We start from the raw sequence: 16,241 nt of genomic DNA on the forward strand, positions 1-16,241 counted from the left end.
TGTGCTAAACTAAATTTTTGAAAATATACTTAGAACTATGTCTTAAGAAATTTTTCCCATGAATGGCTCTGCAGAACTCAATAGTGTATCTCACTCCACTTCCAAGTCTCTGACTGGAACAATTGGACCTCTACTTCCAACTCTCTGGGGCCAGAGGAAAAAGACATGACTTCTTAGATGACAGTGGCTCTGTCTCTAAACATAGCTGTCCCTTGACTCTGAAAACCAGTCAGATCCTGGGGTAGTGGGGGAGGGTAGGAAGCAGAATCCAGAGGCAGGGCTTCCATGTCCTACTTTTGCTCCCCATGGTCAGGCTCCCCACAGGGGCTGCCACTGACCTTCTACCAAGTGGCCAGTAGTGGAAGGAGGAGTCCTCTCCACCTTCTCATCCTGACTCTCAGAGGCCGTACGTCAGCTGTCTGATAACCTTTCTCCAACTAAAAGTCACAAGGAAGCTACTTACTCCCTGCCAGTCCTCCAAAAGGATACGAATGTGCTGACTCATGCTGCCAGTCATCTACAGTTGTTACAAAATATTTGAAATCACTGTTTTATCAGCACTAAGCTAAAGAAGTGCAATAAGTCATAGTGGACAAAACTATGATGTCATGGGGGTCTAGAAGTATTTTTGTACAAGAAAATATTTAACTTATCAAGTTTTATATTTTTCCCTTGTCCTTTTATAAGTCCAGAGTACATGGAAATAGGTGTAATTTCTTCAAGCTTGTCTAGCCCTGGACCTAAAGAGGCCAAGTTCAACCTTGCTAGTCCCAGCCTCCTTTTTCTGCCTTCTCTACCCCATTTAATGACATCCTTTACATTTCTATCTCAGGGCCTACCATCTAAACCTCTCCCAGGTAAGATTCTGATATTTTTCACGTATACATCCCATTGTACAAGTACCTCTGTGACTTCTATGGGAAAGTAGACAAAGTAAATTTTTTCTCTGGGAAAGACAATTTTGACAATTAGCTAGCAGGCATGTATGGGAGGAAGGGTATCGCTGTGAGAGGAGACATCAATTCCCTGAAATCACATCATAAGGCAGGCCAGTTGCTACAGCCTGTCACATCCTCCTGAGGAAATGAAGAAATTACAATCAACAGAGAACATTTTGGAATGATATTCACGATTTTCATTGATTTTAGTCATTCTAATTCTGAGTTGGCCTCAATTCTAATTAAACAGTGGGGAAAGGAAAGACTATTAATTGGTGAGCATCCATTGTGGCCCACAGGATGAGATATTTTATTCAAAAGATCCAGGAATAATCCGACTTCAAGGTTAAAAGAGAAATTACCTGCATGGGTAGTAAGAAGAGTGTGCTTTAGAGCACTAAAGGCATTCCTATTATGAATATCTGAGTCACATGGTGCAAATAATCTGCTGTTGATTCCTAGAACCGTACACTAGAGAAAGTGTTTTAAGCATGATGAGAGAAAGAATAATTAGAGTAATTTTCAACAGAGGTTGGACAGATAAATGTCTCTAATCATCATTCTTTGATCACCAATGTCACTTATTCTTAATATAATTGTTATTCCTGTTATTTCCCATCACTTAATAATGATAAAATATCCTATCAGGTTTACCAGATTTAAATAATCATATATAAGTACAAGGGCTGTACAAAGAGAACCCAGAACAAGTAAACTTTTGAGTGAAGAAAGTAGTTTCCTCTGGGTCAGGGCCTAGCAGGCGAAGCCCTTATGACCACCCACACAAAAGAACTTCCTGTTCATAGGCAGGTGCCTCATCCTGTTCACACCTGACTTCCTCCTGGATCCTGAGCTTGTCTTCCTTCCTTCTTCCTTAAGTCAGGTTCTAGGCTACTTTGGGCACCAAGAGCTGTACAAGAGCCTTCATTCCTAGTGACAATATTAATGATTGAAGGCACAGAAGGTCCTTGTTGTGCCATCCCCCAGCTCCACATCGCTGACAGCTGCTCAGTACTCACTGACCTTCATCCCTGAGTAAAAGCACCAGTCATCTCTCTTGCAATGTGAATGCACCAAAGAATTAAGGGTTCACTCTCTGGAATCACAAAGCTTCAGTGTTTCTGCAGTTAAAAGTTACACAAGCACTTTAAGGATAAGAATGAAACAATAATTTGTTATGCTCTACTAAGTGAGTTAGAACCTAGCACACAGTGGGTCACTTAATAATTATTTGCTAACCTATTTACCCAATCGATGAACACTCTGGGTTTCCTTCGCCATGACCTGTTGCCTCACTGAAAACCTCCAGATCTTGAGTGGACCAAATTCTGCTCACAGAAATGAACTCTCTAGATTCACTATAGAAATATCACTTGCATATTCTAGATTAGCTAATTAGTTACTTGCTACTGGGTTTCTTGAGAGTTTAATGTGAAATGAAAAATACCTCTCCAATGTACACATATATTAAAAAGCACTGATGAATATTTCACTTGTACTGATGCATTGCTGCCATATAGGTGTGAGAGAGCCTGACCCCTTTCCCTTCACGTTTAGAAGGGGAAAAACAGACGTTGGCCACTGACATTCCTGGCTGTAAGGAGTCCTTCAGATGATACTTTGACCTGATCTCCCTTGTTCGTGGAAGGTACACTTTTACCTGCAGGACTTTTACATAATGTGGAATAACAAAATTATGACATCTGGTTCTAAGACTAAGAAACAGAAACCTGTATAGTTGGCTTCCAAACCTTTGAAGTGTGGATGCTGCTGAAAAATCTGAAACCCCTTCTACTCATTGCCCGGAGTAAGAATTATGCTAACCTAAGGATGTATTTAAGATGAGAAAAACTTTAGAACACCCAGTAAAACCCATCTACAACAGAAACTTAATGTGTCCTTTCTCATATAGACATTTAAGGACAATAGATTCTAATTTAGTAAGTTGCCTGCTCATGAAAACCTTAGCTATAAGTAAGCTTATTTTATTTAGCACTGGAAAGATGTTATAAAACAGAATGTATTATTTGAACTTTATCTATTATCAAGGAAATAAAATCAGAGGTCTGAAACTCATCTACTCAAGGTTATTATAAGATCTTTTTGTTAGAACAGAAATGAGTTTGGTGGTGATGGTTTTAGAAATCAAAAAGAATACAGTGCTCATGTTATCCTGTTAGGTGTCTTTAGAAGAAAGGGCACTTAAATAAGGGAGAGAACAGATAGATATAGCTCTAAAGAGTATAATAGCACCAGAGGCTGTGGGTAGAACTTTGAACTCATTGTGTCCCTAGCTTGAAATATCACCCATATTTCTGAAACCTAGCTTTATAGATTTTGATTTGTATTTGACTACTCAGCATGAAATAGGCTGAGATTTTTCTGTGACCCTAAAAGCTCTAGAAGAAACATACATTTCCTATTTGCTGTTAAGGACTATTAAGAGTGACAGATATATATGACTATAATGATGCTTATATAAATTTATATTCTGACTGAGGTCCAGATTCTGGTTCCATCTGGCTAGCTTTAACATAATCTAGAATGGTCTAGAAAAAATTAACTCAAAGAAGGAAAAAAACCCAAATCTTCAAAATGTTTGTCATTAAGTTATAATTGAAATAACAGTGGTTAACATTAAAAGAGACATCACTCTTGTACATGAAGAGTATTCGTTTTTTAAGAAAACCCTCCCAACTGAGATTAGCCAGACTCTGGTATGAGCAGAAGCACATAGATGCCTGAATAGAAAGGATGCAAACGGGGAAGCAAAGTGAGCTCCATATAATCAGAATGGTTAAGGAGCTCTATTCATGGCGTCTCAAAGAATATTGGGAGAATGATTTTTAGAAAATTTAACCAGGGGCATAGTTCAATTTATTTTCAAGGTTTATAATCAATGGTCTTTGGAGACTAATGTCCTAACTACAAATGATTAACAAAACGCAACTGACTCAGAGAGCTGGATAAAGCGGGAAGCCTGGGGATATGTAACTGGGACTATTCAGAAAATGTTCTTTCTGGCCCTGGCTGGTATGGGTCGGGGGATTGCGTGGCAGCCTATGAACTGAAAGGTTGCCAGTTTGATTACCAGTCAGGGCACATGCCTGGGTTGTAGACGAGGTCCCCAACTGAGTGCATATGAGTGGCAACCGATTGATGTATCTCTCACACATTGATGTTTCTCTCACTTTCTTCCTCCTTACTTTCCCCTCTCTCTAAAAATAAATAAATAAAGATCTTTTAAAAGTTACTTTTTTAAAAAGTTGTTCTTTCTGGTATTGCAAGACTGAATATCAAGCTTGAACCTGTTGTAGCACATGAGGACTTTGAACAGGTAGAAGGCATATGACCACAGGAAACTCAGAATGAGGATGGTCTTTGGAGTCCTGACCTAAATCTCCACATTCCACTGTCTGGTTAATGTCATTTTGGGAAGATATTAAACCCTGAGAAGAAGTGAACTTTTTTAATGAACTTTTTCAATTTGGGCAAGAAAGTAGAGGTTGCTGTAAAGAAGTCTGAGACAATCTTACAGGAGAATTGCTGGGACCATAGAAGTATTGCTACCTCAACATCCCTCTACCCATTCATCGAGGCCTATTTCAAGTTTAATTTTGTTCATACACAGTGGCAACACTAATTGTGGAAAAACTTCATGTCAAGTACTATCTAAGCAGAGTAGTGCTTGTTTTTGTTCTTAACAACTCAATCTTCATCTGTCAGTTTAGGAAAGCATTTTTATAATCTATTATACTTTACAATGTGAAGATTAAGTCACAGATAGGTCTTTAAGTAACATGCTCAAGGTCACACATTTAGTAGAAAGCAGAGCTGGGATTGAACCCTGAGGTCTCATTCATGAACCACTTTCCTGTACTCACCCCTCAATGACCTTTCCTGAGGGCCCCCAACCAGACACAATTTCTTCTTCTTCTGAATTCCAGCATTTTGTACCTCTTCTACTTACCATATCTTATGTTGATTTGAACAATTATTACTTGACTACTTGTTGCATCCCCTTGACTAAATTATAAATTTCCTGAGAGGTATAATTATCTCGGTATCTCCTTCTGCTGTCCCTAAGGCCAGTTTTTAATGCCCCATATTAGGTGCTCAGTAGATTTTGGTTGTAGAACTGAATTATATGGCATGAAGGGCTAACTTGTCCAATCACTCACACCACTACCCTACCCACACTATGAAAGTTCCAGCCATAATGGACCCACTCAATCCTCTCCTCAACCCGAAAAGAGGCGATGGAGAACAAACTCAGTAACACAACCGAGGGCATGTTTCCACTCCCATCTTACCTCCTCTCCCCACTTTCCCAACAAAATCAACCCATATGAAGAGAAATTCTTCACTTATTTAATTAAATTCCCTGGCATTACATGCTCCATGATCATTTTTAAGGGAGTAGACAGATTCTGGCCAAAGTCAATATTCTACTAAAGTTTGGTTGAAGTAAAAGTCAATGGCAGCTAAATATAGTTTATAAATAAACACACTAATTTTCAATGAATTTTGGTGAAATGTGTGGGAAGGGCTTACAGCCACTTAGAGAAGATCCAGAATGAGTGCAAGTCCAGATGCCTGGACTGTTCAGGTGAGGGGCCAAGGTCCCCTTTAGAACCTTCCCAACTCCCTGTTACCTACCCCTGTAGGCCTGAGAAGCCACCAGAGTTTGTGATCTGTACTAATGGCATGGAATAAAGTTAAAATACGCTTCTTTCTCTGCCTTCTCCTTATACGAACAGCTTCACCCTTTTTCCTCCACTTGATAGACAGCACTTGGAAAGGCCCTGACCTCTGATCTGAGGACAGAATGAAAGGCCTCCAGACCCTTCTTCTCTCACACAACATGATTAAAGGGCGGATCCCCTCTGGGCCAGAGAGAAGTAAACACGAAAGAAGGGTTAGTTCACAGCCAATCTTCTGCCAGCTGAAAAAATATATATAAAACAGTTAAAGAAGCTAAATATCAAAGTCATAAAATAAGAAAATGTTAGAATTGACAGAGACCTCAACCACCCCATATTCCAACTCCCCCAGTTTTCAAATGAAGACATTGAAACTTGGTGAGGGGCCAGGATTTGTTCCAAGCCACACAGGGAAAGAATGAACTACTGGTACGTGCCACATTATTAATGAGTCCCAAAAACATTATGTTGGGCAAAAGAAGCCAGAAAGAGAATAATACATACTGCATATTATTTTATTAAGTTCTAGTACAGGCAAACTTAAGCTATGATGACAGATATCAAAAAGCGTTTGTCTGGGTGGGGTATTGGCTGAAAAGCGGCACAAGAGAACTTCTGATGGTTGTAAAAATGTTCTATATCTTAGTTGGGCTGGTAATTACATGGTGTATGCATGTCAAAACCCATCAGCTTGTGTACATGAAATCTATGTATTTTATTGTATGTAAATTGCATCTCAATGGGTAGATTGTCAAATGTTTCAAAGTTGTTAAGAGCCACAGAGTGTGAGAAACAGGGCTGACAACAGGGCTCTGGTTGTCCGCCTCCCAGGCAGGCCTATCGGGCTCCACCACCCGCCTTCCAGACTTTTCCCTCTTTCCTGATGCACTTTTCAGAACCATGTCAGGCTGGTGATTGGTCCTAGATGACTATCTGAAGCAGCATGACAAAGAATGTGAGAGGTTTCAATGGGGTCCACAATTAAATCTGGGACATTAAATCATCAGCTCAGAACCACTCTGGAGACAGCCGTGACTCATGCAAATTTCAAGCAAGGCAAAATAATGATTATGAGTCCCCCAAGAAAGAGATGGGTAGAAGAATGAGTGAGCTGAGAAATATTAGATGTCAGCAGTAATGCTAGAAGTAACAGGAAAGAATGAAGGTGCTTGCCAGTACCGTATTTTTCGGACCATAAGACACACCTAGGTTTTAGAGGAGGAAAATAGGAAAAAAAAAATTTGAAGCAAAAAATGTGGTAAAATATTTAATTACATCCCTTAAAGCAGAAATCCTTCTCTGCTTTGATATCTTTCCACAATTACAGTAGATTCAGCAAGAGACTACGGTACACTATCGTATCTTTCTACAACAAAATACAGTAATGACAGAATTATCAGCACTGTGTCCTTCATAGTTATGGGGGCTCTGTAGCTGAGAACATCAGAGGATGATGCACTGTTATGGAGAGACACTATTATGGGGGAGATCTGCTGCTGGAGGGCCACAGGTTGTGCAACACTCTTGTATGGGGACAGCAGTTTTGCACAACCTGTGTGGCTCTGCAGCTGTTGCCAAATTACAGCTCCCATCAACCCAACCTGTCCAAGCATGATGGGAGTTGTAGTTTTGCAACAGCTGCAGTGCCATATTGACAGGTGACCCCGCAGTGGAATTTGCCTATGTTAATGTTAATGGGGGGACACACCAGTCCCGTGATGGAGGCACGCATGGGTGCCAAAGGCTTTCTTCTCCTAATGAGCCTGCACGGCCTGTACCCTCCTCCCTAGCACTATAGTATGCCACAGCGGAACTCCGCTCCTGCCTCCCTTGCTTCCTACCGCCTGGACAACCCCTCCTCCCAGGCCAGGGCCCGCAGCATCGCCCCACTCCTGCTGCCACAAGCTTCCTGCAGCAGAGACCCTGCTCCTGCTTCCTGTGACCCTGCTCCACTGCCTCCCCCCATCCCCAGTGAGCCAGGTAAACTACATTCTGGCTATAAGACGCACCCCATTTTCCTACCCAATTTGGGGGAGGGTGCATCTTATAGTCTGAAAAATATGGTAGTTCTTTCCAAGCCTGCAAGAGGCCTAATCTATTCACATACTATAATTATAATGCATTCCTAGGTATGGTATATATAGAAAAAGCATGCAAGTGAGACTTTTTGGAAAATAGAGCTGTTAGAATTGTGCATTAGTGCTATATAGAGAGAGTTATATGGTTTGACTTTGTTTTTTGTCTTCCGATATTCTCTCTACAGGCTACTGTCTCTTTCATTTGAGAAGTTTGATTCTGTTTCATCAGAGACCTTCCTCAGAAAAGGAAGGGCTCTTGACAACAGGGGACCAGAATGTTCTATGAAAAAACAGGGCTAAAAAGAGAACACCGTTTGACCCATGGGCCTCGCCACATCCTCACCCCTGCGCTGCAGCAGGCACCCTATTCACAGGATCTAGGAGTACCCCGGGCTAGAAAGATTGGCAACACTCCATAATCTCTGCTTCCTAGAAGAGTTAGTTTGCACCACCAGAATCATAAAATAGCACAGGCAGAACAGTTGTGTTGGGCTCTAGATATTGTTCTTCATTTCAGGCCTTTCCAAGCAGCTTACAAATAATTATCAACTGAAGAGAAATATCCTGGCACTCTTTGGGAGAGGACAGCTCTACTTTCAACACTGTCTCATGTCTTGCTCATCTCAGAACTTTTCTGAACTTGTATACTTTTCAGAAAGTATACTTTCTGAAGAGAAAACTTTCTCATGAAAAAATAGACCACATCAAAATCCCAACTCTCTGGTTATTGAAATTCTTGGTTAATACCAGTACACCATATTGAAAATTCCACAAATAATATCTATGTTTTTAGCCTTTGAAAAGTCTATGCATTAATTTGTTGTTGCTTTATTTGCCTGTGTCCAAAGAGAGCATCTTTTGGGGGTTTAAGCAACTTTTATTTACCATACTAAAAAAGCGTTCTTGGCGTAAGAAATGGGTGGCATATCTTGCAACTATCTTACTTATTCCTGTGCACCCCTCAGATAACTAACCACTATCCTGAATGCAGGAACTGAACTCCAAGATATTTAAAGCAAATATATTCCAGCTCTGAAAACTAGTCTAAACATCCACTCAATCACTTCACAAGTAAATTAGTATATTGGAAAACTGAATAATATAAAGGCTTTGTCTGGAGGATTCATCTAGGTGAAAAAAAAACTGCAGGAAAAAACAATATGTATCACCATTTAAGGTTTCCCATCAAAGAAAAAAGCAAATTTAGAAATTGCTGCTAAGTTCTGGTCAATCTGATTTATTCTCTTAGACACTTGTGTCTCATTTTCAACCAACTGAAGTATCAAAGTAAGTAATGACAACTTTTATATCCTTTATTCTGGGTAATATACTGTCCTAAGGCTTGAAGTGTTCCCCAATCTCAAATTTAAGTACATTGCATGGGAATTGTTCATTAGTCTATGGTATGCACTCATCTGCCTTTAAATTTCACTTTAATCATTTGTACTAATTGACAGACTAGCTCCCCTGGAAACACTGAAAAATCTACCTAATAGGCAATTGCTTTAGATGTCAGTGTGATCACTTGCATTTCTAAACCTTTAATCTTATTAGCTACTTAATGCTACTTAATATTTCTCTTGTTATTTAGTGATGGAGAAAAATTTGACTGTTATTTTGCTGTTTATGGCATTTGCCAAACAAAGAGAAAAAAATCCATATTACTACTAGTAATAAAGTCAGTAGTAACTTCATTCGAAACAATTTGTTAGATTATATTCTGACAGCTGTCATATCAGCGTGCATTAAAAAAACATCAAAATTGGTGAATTTTTGTGTAGCCCTTTTAACATTGAAGATGAAAGAAAATATGCAATATTTTTTGCATATTATGCATTATTATTTCAATAAAGGTGAAATTGCAACTAAAACACAAGAAAACATCGTGCAGTGTATGGAGAAGGTGCTGTGACTGACCGAACGTGTCAAAGGTGGTTTGCAAAGTTTCGTGCTGGAGATGTCTCACTGGATGATGCTCCATGGTAGGGCAGACCAGTTGAAGTTGATAGCTATCAATTTGAGACATTAGTTGAGAACAAGAAACATTATACCACGTGGGAGATAGCTGACATACTCAAAATATCCAAGTCAATAAAGTTATCATTTGGTGTCAGCAGGGCCCACCCTCAAAAAGTTCTATAGGAGAATCACCCTTGCCTCTTCCAAACTTGCTGGCTCCTGGTGTTCTTGGCTTATGGAAACATAACCCCAATCTCTGCCTATATCCTCACATGGCCTTCTTCTCTGTGTATCCCAATCTCTCTTCCCTTTCTCTCATAAAGACACAAGGCACTGAATTTAGGGCCCACATTAAATCTGGAATAATTCCGTCTTGAGATTCTGTTTACATCTGCAAAGACCCCACGTACAAATAATGTCACATTCTGAGGTTCTAGGTGGACATAACATTGGGGACACATTGCTAGTTCCAATAAAATGGTGAAAGCTAATTGGGGGACCGGTCATAAGAAGAATTTTAAGGCTAAATGCATGATTCGCAGGGAAGAGTCCAGGCTCAGGAGAAGGGCATGGGAAGTGAGCGCACATTTGTCATGTTCTCCTCACCACTATTCACGGACCCGCAAGGGAACCGAGACTTGAAGATCTGTCAGTGCCCAGGAGCACTCAGGGGCAAACTGCTATCAGAATAAAATCTACAGATTTAAAATTCAATGCTCTTTCCACCACACAATTTAATAAACTTTACTCATCTCGACACTTTTTCTAGATATTATCAGTAAAAATATAAATAAAGGAACTTGAAAATTGCTGACACATTAATACTCATGTTATTTTAATTGCTCAGATTAGAATAATTAAGAACCATTTGGCTGACTTTCATTCTCAGCTCTGATGGGGTAATTGGTATAACACTAACCTTTCACCTGAGGACAAAATAAAAGCTGGATAAAGTTTAAAGAAAACATTTGGGAATCTTTGGAGAGTTGGTATACATTAAGGAAAGTATTCCTAGTTTAAAAAGAAGGACATTTCCTGATGAAAAGTTATATACCTTCAATATATATTTAAAAAATGTTAAGAGGTCACTTAGACAAATCCATATTCACAGTTGGAAGTTTTAAACGATGTGTGTTTCTCATAAATGTCATAAGCAGATTAAAAGTCCGTAAGGGCATAAAAAATGTGAACAAGGTTGAAAAACCTAACATAATTGATATAAAGAACCATTTACCTAATTACCAAAAAGGGTACTTTAAACAACAGTGAACACAGGATATTACCAAAGTTGACCAAAGGCCTGGACCACAGGACAAGTCAACACAAACATCGAGTGACTGGAGTCTCTTAGAGTGTGTCCTCTGACTGCAGTAGAATCAGCCACAAATGGATTGCAAAAAACATAACAGAAAAATCCCCCAAATATTCTCTTAACCATGAGTAAAAAAAGAAATCACAGTAAAAATTAGAAAATATGTTTAAATAAATAATGATGAAAATACAATATATTAAAAATTGTGAGATACAAAAAATATGACTTACAGAATATAGCTAAAACAACCTGTGGTGGCACATTGAGAGCTTTAAGTTCATGAATTAGAAAAACAAAAACACTTAAAAATTAATAACCTATACTTTGATGTTAACAAGCTGGGGGGCATGCAAATTAAATCGAAAGGGAGTAGAAAGAAGGAAATGATTTTTAAATGGTAGAAAATAACTGCATGTAGAGAAAACCAACAAACACCAAAATTATTCATCAGAAAACCTAATAAGTATTGATAAATTTCTAACAAAAATGGTCAAAAAACAAGAAAAGAAAGAGACACAAATAAAATCAGGAGTGAAAAACATCCTATAGACATTACAAATAAAATTAAAGGAATATAATGAAAAACTATATGCCAATACATTTTAAAATGTAAATAAAATGAGCAAATTCATGGAAAAATAATGAGTTAAAACTGATCTAAGAAGAAATAGAAAATATGAATAGTACTCTATTAAAGAAATTAAAATTCTAGTACAGATATTTCCACCATATAAACTCCAGGCTCAGATGGCTACATCAAAGATTTCTTCTTATATTTGAGAAATAATAGCAATTTACCACAAACTCTGTCAGGGATTAGAAATAGAGAGAAGACCTCTCAGTTTATTTAATGAAGCCAGCATAAATTTTGAGACCAAATCTGACAAAGATATTACAAAGTATTATGGAGCAATGTATCACACACATCCTAAATTTGGTATAGGGCAGGCGAAACAGGCATGAGGGTCAAGGCTATTACAATTATTTCCTTCACGTTTTCTTCATTTTACTCCTCAGAAGGAGAGCAACCTTGTGCTTTTGAGACATAAAAGAACTGTGTTTGTTGGAAAGAAGGCAGTGCAATAGGAGAGGTACCCTTCTGAAGCCACATATATTTATTAAATCCCACCAGGGAAGGACACCCCCTTTTTCAAAATTCATCATTGTACTCTGTGTCGGCAGGCCTCTGTCCCGAGCCTGTGTGTGGTGACTGAGTGAAATGGAAGAAGCAGAAACAGGGCCAACACTGTGAGTCACCCCCGCTCTGCCATTTGTTGACAAGGTGACGTTGGGTAAGCTTCTTTGTCTCTCTGAGCCTGTGTGTTTTCGTATAAAATAATGGGTTGTTAGTATTTGTCTCAAGGTAGTGAAGTGCATCAAATGAGATAATAGGTGTGAGAATGCCTAGCACAGATTCTGGCATGTCAAATTTTATATGTACACACAGGGGGATGGATTTTCCTGAAGCCGAAGATACTGTCTGCATTAGTTATTTACAGGACTCATGCCACTTAAAGTCACTATTGTCAACCTTTTTATGTTCTTAATATATATTATATTATGATACACTAATATTATCTATAGTAAGAACAACAAGTACATGCCCCTAAAAGGTTACCATTTATTGTTGCAGCTACCTGTGTCTGGGTGCACATCAGATGCAGGTGAGTGGAATGCATATGGTGTCACTTACAATATACTAGTTAGAAGATGAGTAGGCTATTTGGTGGAGTGGCCAGCAGTGGCTGATAATCCACAGGAGCACTCTAGGTACTCCATCACAAGTCAGAGAAAATCTTTTTGCTGAATTACCTTGAAAAGTGCTCTGGGGTGGATCAGAGTAAAGCCAGTCATGAAAGTGGCTTTGACTCATGAGACAGTGGAGTGCGGAGGAAAAGGCAGAATCAGTAACCAACACTGGGCTTGCATTTCCTCACCTACCCCAGACCCCCTGTGACCTGTGTCTTTAAAATAACCTGACAAAGAAATTTGCTTGCCTGGAATTCACCTTCCTCATACTCCTGCATGGAAAAGTGTTACTCATAGCTTAAAATCATACATTCATTCAATCAAAAATGTTTATGAATCCCTTAAGATGCGTGAAGTGCTGTGCTGGTACCAGGGTTCTGATGGTGAGCAGAATGAGAACGTGACCTCATCCTTCTGTGCTCAGCCACTACACCAGTGTCCCTGTGCAGCTTGCTCCGGTGGCCCCTTCCCTAGTACTCAAAGCTCTGAGCGTCCACATGGTATTAGAGCAAAATCTACGTCTTTACAAGGCGGTATGGCAGTCAGCTCCTCAAGGGGCAGGCCTGGGTCAACTCATCTTCTATTTCCTAGTGTGCCCCTCGCAGCTGACACATGGTGCAGCTCAGTAAATGTTTGTTGAATAAATCATTCATTATTTATGAAGCCTCGGTACAGTCAAATCTGTCAAATGATTCTGCTAGTAAATATCATGGAAATGAAAACAACCACACTCAGGAAAATTACATATTTTTGAGATATGCCTTGTTTTTTCTCTATTTTGTCAGATTTTATAAACAGTCCTAGCAGCTACTTTAAAAATGCCTACAAAGCTAATGTCAGTTATTTTTAAAGAGATGAGAAGTATAAATGTAGGTCAATATGCCCGACTGGCCTTTTCAGGTTTAAAATCATGAGAATTGTTTTATGTAATGAAATAAGATTCCATTAAACTGGAAATACTTACAAACATAAATGATTTAATATACCATCAAATTTCTTAGGTTTGTATACTAATTAACAATATTCATCTAGAAGTGGCAGAAGACATTCATAGAATTTGATATAACAACGCTGAAGTCTGGCACATCCTCCAAATAAAGATAACATTGTTCACTTAAAAACACTTGGCACAGATATAAAATGTTCCTGAAGTGTACAAAAATGTGCTGAACTGTCCTTAAAAAATGAAAAAAGGAAGCCTGTCATTACTTGTGCCACGAGAGGAGAAGAAGCCATTCTTCAAGTAGTGCTAAGTGGACCTTTGGAGGCTTCAGCAGCAAAAACATCGAGGGAGCTTTGGACACAAAGAGGTGTAGTTTCCACCTATTTATTTTGAAATCATTAAAATGCGTAGCCCTTAATCATCATCTAAAAATCACATATGAAAGGACCAAGGAGGGAAAGCATGAAAGTACCTACTTGGTCTGATGTTTAGACCCTTTCAGGTGGGCATGATACTGTTCTATGGAGTTCAGGGAGACACTGCAGATGGTACATCTGTAATTGCGCCTCAGACCTGTGGACAACAGACAGACCCGATTAGCTGCACGCTTGTCTTCACCCCCCTGAACGAACCCAAGAACCTCCAAACGTTCATCTCAGAGCACCTTACAGGTTACCTGGTCCACCCCAGCAACAACACTTCTGCCCCTCCTTTCAGAGCCCAGTCAGTAGGTCGCATAGCAGAAGTATTATAACTGCGAATTATGCTAGAAGCTGCCTGCTTCATTTATGAATGACTGACATTATTGGAACATACTTTACTGATGGAAAGTGTTTCTGGAAATTCTGTAACCCAAGCAAAGAAGCAGCCTACTCTTTCTCACGGCAGATACACATGGTAAGCTGTCACATCTGCATGAAACCTGGGGCTCCAGAGAAAACCTGTCTCAGTTCTTCTTCCACCCCTACTCGGGCGGCAGAATCAGAAAACAGCATGCATCTCACTCATTTGAGTTCTTCTTCCAGGACCATCTTATCAAATGTAAACACTCGGAAGGATCATATGTTAATCTAGTTCACATGAATGCTAACTTTCCACCACAGAGTTTAAAAGAAAGTTATCTATTCATTTGTTTATTCATTTAATTACTTCCTTAATAAACTATCAACTTTGAACCAGGCACTGGGGACTCCAAGATGAATAAGTTGCTCTTTGCTTCAAGAAGTTTTGTACAAACCTGACTCCTTTGTAATATTGACTTATCTAGAGTCAAGCATGTTAGAAAGCAGCTTTAACCAAACAACTTTAAACATTTGCCACAGCTCAGAGATCTACAATAGAATATATTCCTTCTGCTAGTGTGTCCCATCAAGGCAGAGAGAAAAGTGAACTCATGGTCAAGATCTGAAACTTCAGATCTAAATTCTGGCTTCAATTTCTTCTGGTTGTGTGATCTAGGGGAAGTCACATCATTTCTTTCTGACCTCAGTTTCCTTCATCTGCAAGATGAAGACAAGACCATCTGCATTACAAAGTTGTTGTAAGAATTGAGTCAATAAGATATATTAAAATTCTTAGCAAGTGACAGTTGTTTTCATTAATTTTGCTCCAAAATCCAATGTCTTGTCATTGTAAAAAGCCAGGCTATTAAACAGCTCTAGCATTTTCTTTTCTGATGAATGCATGGTATTTTCTTTCTAAGAGACAAAGTTCTTATTTTCTTAAAAGGAAAATAATGCCCAGCATTGGAAGAATTTTACAACCTGCTACCTGGGTGACTTTATACAAATTATTTGCCTTCTCTGTACTTCTGATTTCCTATATGATTCTAGGGGAAACTGAGTGAGATAAAGCATGTATGAGAGTGTCTGACACATAACAAGTAATCACCATAAATAAGCTATTATTACGATTTTAAAGAGATGTTCAAATGTAACTCTTTCTGTCCCCATGTCCCAGATGAAGCCCTAAGACGTGGATGCTAACTACACTCACATTGCTAAAGTGACTATGAGAGCCCCAACCCAGGGCATCCGAAGGAACCAGTTTCCAACCCCAAGCTGATCATTCACCTCTAGTCTAAAAAAGAGAAGAAAGAGGTAGGGAATTTCTTAAAGGGAGCTATACAGTACTGTGAGTTTTACTTACCCTCCTCCATGTGAGAGAACGTACCCTATGGGGCAGTTCTCTCTCACCTGTCACCTATGGGAAAAGGATTCAATGAACTATCTAGAGAGCTTGAGGCATGCCTCTTGTGCTTGGGAAGAAGGTTCTTGAAAACTAAACCATCTGCAAGATCCAAAGCTCTAGAGATTGTGGCTATTAGCTACTCTGATGGCAAAGAAAGAAAGGTAGCAGAATTAGGCACAGCCTGTATTCACAGAGCTTGTCAGAGCATAAGAAATGTGACAGTTCCCGTACACCATGTATGGACCATGTATGCGAGGAGCTGGTTTTGCGATGTCTTAGATACTGGAGTTGAGGGCAATGAAACCTCAAAGGAAAGATGCTGGAAGTGTTCAGATGCTAGAAGTGTTCAGAGGGTCAACATGATCGCAA

At 39.3% G+C, this 16,241-nt stretch overlaps 1 protein-coding gene across 3 annotated transcripts in view; it reads right to left on the minus strand.

Moving 5' to 3' along the window:
* ZMAT4 (zinc finger matrin-type 4) overlaps positions 1-16,241 on the minus strand; it is a 313,290-nt gene that overhangs the window by 23,788 nt on the left and 273,261 nt on the right. The window contains exon 6 of one of the 3 annotated variants that reach the window (XM_053916823.2): positions 14,155-14,255. The exons of 1 other annotated variant lie outside the window; for it this stretch is intronic. In XM_053916823.2, the coding sequence (XP_053772798.1) occupies positions 14,155-14,255 (101 nt within the window). The remainder of the gene's footprint in view (positions 1-14,154; positions 14,256-16,241) is intronic. One more of the 3 variants, XM_024578855.4, reaches the window with a different exon arrangement.

This window comes from Desmodus rotundus, chromosome 13 (genome assembly GCF_022682495.2).
Source record: "Desmodus rotundus isolate HL8 chromosome 13, HLdesRot8A.1, whole genome shotgun sequence".
In the NCBI taxonomy this organism is placed as follows: domain Eukaryota; kingdom Metazoa; phylum Chordata; class Mammalia; order Chiroptera; family Phyllostomidae; genus Desmodus; species Desmodus rotundus.